Consider the following 10,777-nt stretch of genomic DNA (forward strand, 5'->3'; position numbering starts at 1 on the left):
GTATCAATAGGTTACATTTTTTATAAAGATCATAATATACCATCACTTAAGCATACTCTAAGTCTCTTCACTCACATACTTGTTTTGGATTTCATCAGTTGAGTGTGAGATCAAGATTCTAATGTATAGCCTTGAGTTATTTCATATTGGAAGCATTTTTCTTGTTACTCTTTGTGGTTGCCGCATCCTAGACGATCTAGAGCTTGCAGACTACATGAAGCATAAGGAAGATTGTGTTGGTGCTCTGGAAGAGGATTTGTGAGTGGCTATTGTGGGAGGAGACGAAGAGCGACTCTAGTTTAAAAGAGGTGTTGAGTAGCTTCTTCTTGTTCTATCCTGCTCGAGATGCTCAAGGCACCTAGACAACCTTTGCGGGGTTGCAAGCCTGATAGAGGAGTGATGAACCAAGAGCTCTCCTCAATGTGGACTAGGGGTGACATGTAAGTCACCAATACCATGGAGATATACCTTGTATCATTTTGTGTGGTATTTCTTGAGCTCAATATCAATTCTAGTACCTACATTGTGTTGTTTACATTCATAGAATTGTTTTGCTTGCACTTCTTGTCATCTTAGAAAGCGAATCTCTAGCTAGAAATGGCATTATTAGGATCATTTATGTTTCTAATCAAAATCACTTAGTTGTTTTTAGTGTTCATCTGGCTATTCACTTCCTTCTAGCCTATTTCTAGATCCTAATAACAATCGTGGGATGAGGATAGAGGAAAACCACATAGCATGTGCTTGGTTCATGTTTAAGACTTAGACTGGCTAGCCAACTAACCTTTGATAGCTAAAGACTGGCTCCGGCCATGCAAGATACACTTGTTTGGTTGCATTGACTAGCTTAGCATTCATAAGAAATGATATGTTTGATTACCTAGTCTGTCTTGCATAGAATCACTCTATCCTTGTGTCGATAAGTTTACCTTTGAGACATTTTAACGAACATGTGACGAGCACAAATGTCAAAACCGCCACATGCTCCTATGTGAAAACAGCAGCCCAACAGTGGCGCAGGGAGCTTGGTACGGTGCTCAGAGGAGTGGGAGATGTGGGTGCAGGGACCAGACAGGTGAGGCAAACGCTAGCCAAACCTGCCTCCGCGAAAACAGTCGCCCAACACGTTTTTGCTAAGCAAGGCTAAGGGGGTGTTCGTGCACTCACTACACACATAAAAGTTACATTGGTAAAGTTTGAACAGGGATGGCCCAGCAACTCAACACTCCCATAGTGAGGAGACAACGGGAAGAAGATTTTAATCATTGCATTCGTCGTACTTATTTGGATCGTTCAACTCATCGCGTTGGGGGTCTGCAGTTTCAAACAAGAGTCTTTCCTATAGGCCCCTTGATTCTCAATGATTTGTGAACTGGCCTCCAGCGAATGGGTATGTGATTATTCTTTTCAAGGATTATGTTAGTGGCTGGTAGTACAAAAGGATTAGCAGATCAGTTCATGAAGGACGTCAAACTTGGACCAGAAATCGTTTGACCACACGCATAAGCTACTGAAGTGCCGAGAACTTACAGATACTGTAGTACTACAAAATTGGGAATAAGTCCAACTGCCACCCTATGAGCACTGGCTATGGACAGAAAATGTACAACTGAATTCCTTACAATTGACAATGTACAAGTACGACACTGGAGACGAGAATCGCGGACAGATCACTTGCTCTGACATGACGTTAGATCACATGTTAAATTTTCTTTAGCACATTTGCATACGTATAGCTCGAGAAGATGACAAACAATCTTCTAAACCTGCGAAGACACATTGAATATGTTGATTATCTTTAATCCAAAAAAGAGCTTCCCTATATTTGAGAAAAAAAAGACATTCCATAATTGCTGGGCTAAACATGGCCCATATTATTTCCTGGTACAGCTAAAAGGTATTGATAGTGACATCTTGATGTTATACTGTATAAGCAGCAATTAGCAAGCCGCTGACTCATTATATGTCGACCATGATATATTTTGTGGAACGATATAAATATGATGCAATCAGAAACTTCATTATGAACTTATAGTGGCTACGTGGATTGATCTCCAGCACTCTATTAAAGTTGACAGAAACAATGCTTTCTCCATGAAAATGCAAATATGAAACTCTTATACTTACCAAACCCACTGACTTCTGTGTGCAGCCATTGCCTCATAGCTTTTGGACGGTCTACTGTTAACCACAGTATAGATTGATTGCTTTGACCTTGAGAAGGATATCAAGGAAGAAAGCCATATGTCAACAGGACCACTGTACTTGCGAAGAATATTCAGGCTTGCCTGCATTTACAAATAATCCAGCATGGATCATCTTTCCTCCACACTAATGTGCTACTTCCAGCATGAAGAAAAAACGTGATACAATCAAGACCAAAAGAAAAATGAGAGAGTAAACTAAAGATAAGGTGGCCCGTGGCCAGGAAGTTTAGGAATACAGAAATGAGGTTAAATAGTAAAATCACTAGCTTTGTCTTTATCCAATATCCATATAGCATAAGAATTAAGAACGCAACAGCTTAATTTTCCCATGTAAAAATCAATTAGGACGTTAATTATCCTAGTGCCAAAGTCTCTGAAAAAATGATATTAAAAATACTAGGTCATCACCCCAATAGAGATGGCAAATGTAGGCTGTAACATTATAGATTCTCAGTTTCCGACACCAAGATAAATTATGAGATCCGTAGCTCTTGCTAAACATAGCACTGACAAAGTCAAGAAAGTAACACATATAATCTTCCTCTCTACAGTGATCACTCTGAGAAGTAAATCTAAAGAAGATCGTCAAAGGATTTAAGGGAAAAACTTACTAGTTCCCAAGTTTCATCGTTTCCTTGCCCATTTGCATGGAGAAACTTGCTGTTCATACAGTAATAGAGTTTTTTAGACTCTGAGTGTTAAAAATACAAAGCTATCTCATAAATGTGACATGCATATGTGTAGTAAAAAAGCAAAAGTAAATGAAATCAGAACAAGTTGTGTACAATCAAAGAACAACAACAGTTCTGATGCCCAACATATTGGAATCCCAATGTTTTCAGCAATTCATGCATGCGGCGAATCATGCAGCAATAAACCAGATAACTGAACTAACCATACGCCGTGATGAAGATCTTTGTGGTTTGGGTGCCCTGATACTCCATATGAATCAAATGTCACAATCTAAATGGCATCAAATATTGCATCAGTAAGTAGGGCCTAGAAAGGAAAACAAAATAAGTAGTACAAAAAAAATTTAAGTACATAGAAAATGAAGGTAAAGCAACTGAATATGGTGTACAGTACTTGGTAACTATTAGCAAGGAAATCATATTGAGATTTGAATCTATGGAAATTTATTAAGATGTGTCAGATATCAAGGACTCACTCTCAGGATTTTTAAGTAGAATTCACAAACTGTAGTCACAAGTGTTTTTTTCTGAAGAAAATACGAGAATTTTTGAACAAGAATCACCCCAATCTGTCATTTGCTAAATTATTCCGAGGTTAAAAAGGAGAACTGGCAATTTGTGAGATTTGCTTAAACATGTCGTTTATTACACATAATGCAGACCCGCACATTTGTGTACTCAACTACTCATGTTTCTTCAACACTATAATATGGAGGATCAAAGAAACAAGCACACTCAAGGGCTCAAGAATAAGAGCAACAGGAGAAGCTGGAGAGGTATGTGTATGAACTTTGTGGGGCTCTAATCCCCATAATGATATAATATACTTAAAATGCTTGGAATTGAATGATTGGTCAGGGTTGTTTTTCATGTTTACTAGCCACATGAGTTTTATTTTCTGCTAGGTATGTGTATGAACTTTGTGGGGCTCTAATCCCCATAATGATATAATGATACACAGCTCTCCTGAGTGTTCAATGAAAAAATACTAAAAATGTCATGTATTTTGAAGTTCATTGGTCTCTGAGATGTAGCCACTACCGTGTCAATGCCCCATAGTTGGACATGCTGCACAGTAAGTTCTGCTACTAGCCCATGGTCCCATTTCTCATGAAAACCATCCTGTGAAATGTATAGGGTCAAGATCACATGTTTTTTGAAACAGTATGTACAAGTATGCAGAATATGGACTCAAAACAGAGTACCTGCAATTTTGGGTGGTCCAAGACTTTAACTTGTTCATGTGGAATCTGTAATGACATGAACTGATTCAGGAACTGTACAAAGCTTGCTCTTTGAGGGTAAAATAAGCTAAGTTAACGATCTGAGTACCTTAAGGGTGTCACAGGCATGGTACAGTTCTTCTTTACGAGTATTTCCGAGACCATCAGCATCACCTGTGGAAGGAAAGTTCTTGGTGATTTGCTGTCCATATGTCAGGGTTAAAATTACTATTAAACTTACTGCTAAAAGCTTCAGCAATGCTTGAGATGTAGAGTACTATTTTTACTTCATTGGAATTCACTAAAAATCACGTATACCCAACGGCACTGCATGTTTAAGCACCGTGCATCCATCAGGGATGAATATCTGATTTGTGCTGTCAAGCGTAGAGTAAACAGACATCATGGACTCATGGTTGCCTATGACAGTTTTATGATGCATCCTAGCAGACATTACAATGGCCATTCCTGTTCCATGCTGGGCTCAGCTCAGATGAACAAATATATAGGGCAACATAAACAAACATATATCGTCAGTTGCTTGCCATCTAACCTCGAGACATGCACAGAATGTGAATGCTGTGACCTTTTGACTTGAGGAAAAGAATAGTTGGGGCAAAGAACCTGTAGCAACACAAAAGATGATGATAAAACAATAAGAACCAAGCAACATAGAAAACGAGAACTAAGCAGATGTTTCACAGACATTGTAATTGGGCGCTCAAAACACAAGGCGAAGTAGCATACATGGACTCGTCGTCGGGGTGGGCGACGACCAGCAGCACGTTCCGGCTCCTCCTGTCGTCGCGGAGAGGGGGCATGAACTGCGGGCTCGGGGGCACACAGGACGGCGCGGGGTAGGAGAGGATCCGCCCCAGAGAGATCGCCCACAGGAGCACGGCTCCCGCCACGGGGACCATCCAGATCCAGGCCATGGAGAGGCAGCAGGCTCTGGAGCCTGGAGGGAGGGAGGACGAGCCGAAAACACGAATTTCCAAAGAAAAACTGTCACTGTGTTTCTGAATTTGTCGCAGATACAAATTAAGTACAACGAGTCAACGACATCATGAGGGATAGAGCACTTCCCCTTCAACACTCATAACCTAAACCAGCCAAGTACTCATGTGTCCTAACTCCAAAAAGCTTCAATTTGTAGAATCATATCTATATATACTGGCAAACTATACAATTAATTTTTGTTTTTTCGTCTATTTTTAATGCTCTATGTATGTGACGCAAGATTCGATATAACGGGGATCTTGAATTTTTTTTTGGGTTTTGGGATGAACTAAACAAGGCCTAACAAGCGTGGATTTTACAGAATCTGAAGGTCTGATGTAAGAGGAGGCTTGCCTCATCTAGGAAGCCATTTAGCTAATGAATAACGACGCTACGACCTACTCCCTCCGTCCCAAAAAGAGTGTCGTTTTAGGTTTTCGTGCCACAAGTTTGACTCGATTTGTAGAAAAACGTACAATATTTATATCTCTAAATAAATTTGTTAAAAAACTAGACTTAAAGATCTTTCTAATAATATTAATTATGTATTATAAATATTAATATTTTTCACTATATATTTAGTTAAAGTTATTTCTCGGAAAACGAAAACGACACTTATTTTGGGACGGAGGGAGTAAACTCTTACTGCACTATACTCCCTCCGTCCTCAAATACTGCTATTTCTAGCAGATTTCAGACAGATTAGTGTGGCAAACAAAAGACCATTCTACCCTCAATTAATTAAGGTTCCACCATTTAATCATGCATGTTAAACTATGGTTCTCTGGTTCCAACGAGCTGCATTTAATGCCAACTAAATATACTCAAACAATTACCATGCGCGAAAGTACTACTCCCTAGAAGAAATTAAATGAGCTGGTGGACCACGGAAGTCCCGAGGAGAATTAAATGACCTGGTGGACTGAGTATGCTAATAGAAATAGCAGTATTTATGGACAAAATTTTCTCAGGGAGTACTTACAAAAAGATGAAATAATGACGCTACGATCTGCTCCCTCCGTCCCAAAACAATAATCGTTTTAGGTTTCATATCGTTAGTTTAACTAGATTTATAAAAAATACATATAATACTTGTCTCTTCAAATAAATTTGTTAAAAAGCTAGATTCAAAAATCTTTCTGATGATATTAATTATATACCATAAATATTAATATTTTTTAATATATATTTAGTCAAAGTTATTTCTCAGAAAGCGAGAACGACAGTTATTTTGGAATACTTGCAAATAGATGATATAAAAGAATACAGAATAACGACGCTACACTTTTTTTTGGTGTAATGCCACATTAATGACCGAATCATCCTTAACCAACAGCTAAGCCAATCAACCGATGTACCAACAGTTGAGCATACATCAACTCTTCTATCATGCCAATTAAGCTATCAGCGACTGAATCTACATAACTGAACCAGTCATCAATCTACAAAAGGGACATGACAGAATTCTATATAATTGTCTGCTCAACAAATGTGCATGGCAGACAGCCATCTGGTTCACATCACAGATTTTCACCTCTGGGCTCCTCTGGTTTGGTCATATGTGCTAGGATATGGTGCTGCAGGCGGTGGTGGAGGAGGTGGTTGCGCTGCATTTGCAGTGGCACTGCTCGGCTGAACTTGCGCAGTAGGATATCCAGCACTACCAGCTGCGCCATACATGCTTGCGGCCTCTGTAGTTGCACCGCTGCTTGGCTGCGGAGGTACGGCATAGGAATAATTGGGCACTGCACTTTGCGCATAGCCTGGATAGCCAGAGTAACCTGCATATGCGTAAGCCGTGGCAGCATCATAAGCATAGGTGTATGCTCCAGCCTGGTTTCCTTGCTGATATGCCCCAGCTTGGGTTCCGTGCTGATATGCCCCAACCTGGGCTCCCTGCTGATATGCCCCAGCCTGGGCTCCCTGCTGATATGCCCCAGCCTGGGCTCCCTGCTGATATGCCCCAGCCTGGGCTCCCTGCTGATATGCCGCAGCCTGGGCTCCCTGCTGATATGCTGCAGCCTGGGCTCCCTGCTGATATGCCGAGGGGTAACTGGCATATGCACCTGCATATGGGTCTGTAGCTGCTGCTGAAACCGCTGTAGCTTGAGCTGTCCCAGGCTGTGAAGCTGTCACCTGCGCACCAGCTGCATGTGCCGCTGCTTGAGCCGCAGCTGCTGTTCATTGAGGAAAAAAAAAGGGATGGAAATAAAATATTAGAGTATGGTATTACGCAATTGAGTAAACATGCACACATGTGCAGAAAATTAAGCATTTCAATTTCTCGTAAATTGCATATGCAAAGGTTTTCTCTATACATTAGAGGCCTTGAGCTACAGAGCAGTTTGCTATTGTCCTACATGCTTCCAGCTATGATATTGAAGCCCAAAATAAAATGCTTGTGATATAAAAAATGGCAAAAGTTAGGCAACATCTCCTCAGGTAAGTTTGAAAAAGAAAACTTATCAATCACATGTCAGCTACTAAAAGCTTCCAGTTAAGTTGCACCATAGAAATCAGGTGTAGCATATTTGCTAGATAAGTTGAAGCTTAATTTAGGCCAATCACTTTTTGATACCATATTGCTAATGATAGATTAGTATGCGCTAAAGTGCAACAAAATCATGGGCAGTTTCAAAGGATTGATACATAACTTATGCCTACCTTTCTAGGACTGTAAACAACACAATTATCCATTTCCAGAGGAAAATATAGCTACATATTTATGCTGTCTCACAACAATGAACTATAATGAGAACCAACCAATACAATGGCAGTGGTTACTACACATTGTACTAAGCTGCTAACACAGAATGTGGAATGATGAACAACAGACTCAGTTTGTTCCTATATCCACTATTCTAAAAAATTGTCAAACTGGATCCAACTAGACTTTTCGAAAACAATATGCATGTAACTTTAATACATTATTAAATTAGAAAGATCAGCACTCATGACCCGTGAGAACTACATTTATTTCATTTGTTGACGAATGATTTCTTTCCATTAGTCACCGCCCCCCCCCCCCCCTCCCTCCCCCCTACACACACACAACCCCACCCACCCACACCCCACAAAGAACTGTGCTCTGCGGCATACAATGGGCAAAAACATGATAAATGAGTAAAGCTAATCAGACTTCATAAAGTATTGTTCTGATTTATGTCTGCAAATCTAGACAATAATGCTGTCCCTCCTGTATAAGGGACTATCCACTACGGACACTTTACACCCACGTGTCACAATGGCGGAGTAGTAAGGGGGGCCAAATTGCTCATTCCAACAGTAATCCATGCTGAGACATTAAATAGGCCTGCAGTTCAGCCAGTTGGGGATCTTGGGCCATGGAACTTCTATGCGGAGGCCCAGATTCACCTCCACTACCCTCCGCTCCTACTAAGACAGTAAGACCTACAAATGATAATATCACACTGCAAATTCTATTGAAAGTAGGGAAATCAGAATCCAGATGGGAAACCTATGAACGAGCAGTTTTGAGATTCACACTACTAGGACAAAAACCTAGCAGTCTTCCTCACAAACTAAACAGATGGAATAGAAATAATACTGCTCCCATGTAAGAGTACAGCCCAGTAAGGTTCAACTCAAAACCTAACAATTACGGGAATAAGGATAACTTGCAGGCCAAATCAAGAGGATGAGAATACTTACCCTGTGCCCGTCTTTCAGCATTTGCTACATCACCACGTAACTTCTCGGCTTGTTTAGTCATGGTTATCAGGTTCATTTCCATTGTCCGCATCTGCTCAACTTGCTTGATGTTTGTATTTTTCTCAAATTCAAATTGAGATCTTCCAATGGAAAGGGAAAACAGACATATTAACACAAAGCTCAGGCAGTTGCAAAAAAATGCAAGGAAGGAACATTGTCACGAACCGTAAATTATGATGCTCTTTCCGTAGCCCATCTAGCTCAGCAAGCAATTCAGGAAGGCTTTTACCGTCACCAGAGGCAGAGAGTTTCTGTAATTCTTTAATCACATTCTCTATGTCAAGGGTTAGCATCTGCCTTTCAGTAATAAGTCTCTTTGCCTCCATATGCACTTGGTGAAGCTCCTTCTTCACTGCATCACCACTATGTATGTCTGCCTCCATTAATCTGATTCTCTCCAACAAATCTCTAATCTGCAAATCAGTCTCTGTCTGAACTTCACCTAGGTGGGTGCGGATCATTTGCATCTCTTTCTCCGTATCAACAATGTCCTGCCTCAAGACCACATGGCTTGATGCTAACCGCTGATTCTCCATGATAAGCTTTTCTACTTCTGCAGTTTGCATGGCAAGCTTGTTCTCCAGCATCTCCAGTGTGGATGAAGACTGCAAAGGTGAGTGGCTAGAGAGTTTGCCAGCAGCGAAGGAACCATGGTGCATCAGAGCTGGAGCTTGGGCAGTCAGTCCATCTAGGTGACCACGATGAGCCATTATCCTGAACATACAAATATTTTAAGGGAAGATGAAAATAAAAGGTGCTTTCAACAAATGCAAGTAACAAATAAACACATATAATTACACCAGGTCAATTAACATGGCACTGCCAGAGATTAGAGAAGTGTTTAGCAAATTCCAAAGTCAGTATTTTATTTGAAAGACTGCAGCTACTACCTGCTAGCCTACTACGTATTTTGCCCATACGTAGTATGCTCCAGGACATGTATCCAGGGAGCACGGACAGGGACAGTGAGATTCCTATCCAAGGAAAGCAGGAAAAGAAAAACTACAATATAATGAACGCAGCTGAAGGACATTGCATTGATGCAATTAGTGCAGGTATGTAAACATTTCATTCATGAATCCTAGAGAAGTGAACATAAAAAAGAAATAAGACAAACCAATCTCTCACCAAAAGGACATAAAAAGCATCATCTAAGTAAACCTAGATATGATAGCCTGAAAACCCATAAGTAGGATCTGAGCACCGGCGGAGCCAAGTTCCGGCCACCCTGGGCAGCTGGCCGGGCTCCCACGGTACAGCAGAGGCGGGAGGGGAGAGGGAGGTGCGTACGCAGGGTCGCCGGCAGGTGCGCGGAGGACGGAGGCGAGGGCGCGAGGCGACTGGCGAGAGGCGGGAGGGGGAGCCGCCGACGCCGCCGCCGCCGCCGCCGAGCCTGGGACTGCCCCTCCGTCGCTGGACGCCGCCGAGGGGGAGCCGCCGACGCGCAGAAGATCCGATCCCTGGGACCGAGCCTGAGCGCGAGTAGGGGAAGGAGCAGAAGATCTGCGCTGAGGGACCGAGCCTGAGCGGCGCTGCGAGGAAGATAGCGTCGGCGCTGCGCTGGAAGGAGCCGGCGGTGCGTGGGTTTGATGGGCCACGAAATAAAAGCCCATATAACTTTTTTCTCCTTTCTTTTTTATTTTTTTGAGCAACTTTTATTTTTTTCTTTCTAACATCTTTTGACAAATTAGCACATATATAATTAATATATATATATATTTAGAATAATATATTGTCTAATTATATACTAACTAGTATTAAAATATTCATCTCACACATTACAGGGAAACTGTGCAATTAGTTATTTTTTATTTATATTTAATGTTTCATGCATGTGCCGCAAGATTCGATGTGATGGAGAATTTTGAAAAGTTTTTAGATTTTTGGTGAACTATACAAGGCCTCATCCTAAACAATTATTTCC

At 41.2% G+C, this 10,777-nt stretch overlaps 2 protein-coding genes across 2 annotated transcripts; both read right to left on the reverse strand.

The window, feature by feature from the left end:
• On the reverse strand, positions 1,456–5,250 carry LOC8073588 (N-acetylglucosaminyl-phosphatidylinositol de-N-acetylase). Its single transcript, XM_002447999.2, has 9 exons — positions 4,870–5,250; positions 4,676–4,746; positions 4,232–4,296; positions 4,105–4,149; positions 3,941–4,021; positions 3,103–3,170; positions 2,819–2,867; positions 2,128–2,288; positions 1,456–1,766 (listed from the first exon to the last, which is right to left on the reverse strand). The coding sequence occupies exons 1-9, from the start codon at positions 5,055–5,057 to the stop codon at positions 1,703–1,705; spliced, it is 792 nt and encodes a 263-aa protein (XP_002448044.1). The 5' UTR covers positions 5,058–5,250; the 3' UTR covers positions 1,456–1,702.
• On the reverse strand, positions 6,348–10,481 carry LOC8058719 (polyglutamine-repeat protein pqn-41). Its single transcript, XM_021463803.1, is given in 5 exon segments — positions 6,348–7,238; positions 7,240–7,298; positions 8,794–8,933; positions 9,019–9,567; positions 10,144–10,481. Coding segments are annotated over 5 exon segments (1,668 nt in total). The 5' UTR covers positions 10,467–10,481; the 3' UTR covers positions 6,348–6,641.

The sequence above is a fragment of the Sorghum bicolor genome, chromosome 6 (assembly GCF_000003195.3).
Source record: "Sorghum bicolor cultivar BTx623 chromosome 6, Sorghum_bicolor_NCBIv3, whole genome shotgun sequence".
Classification (NCBI taxonomy): domain Eukaryota; kingdom Viridiplantae; phylum Streptophyta; class Magnoliopsida; order Poales; family Poaceae; genus Sorghum; species Sorghum bicolor.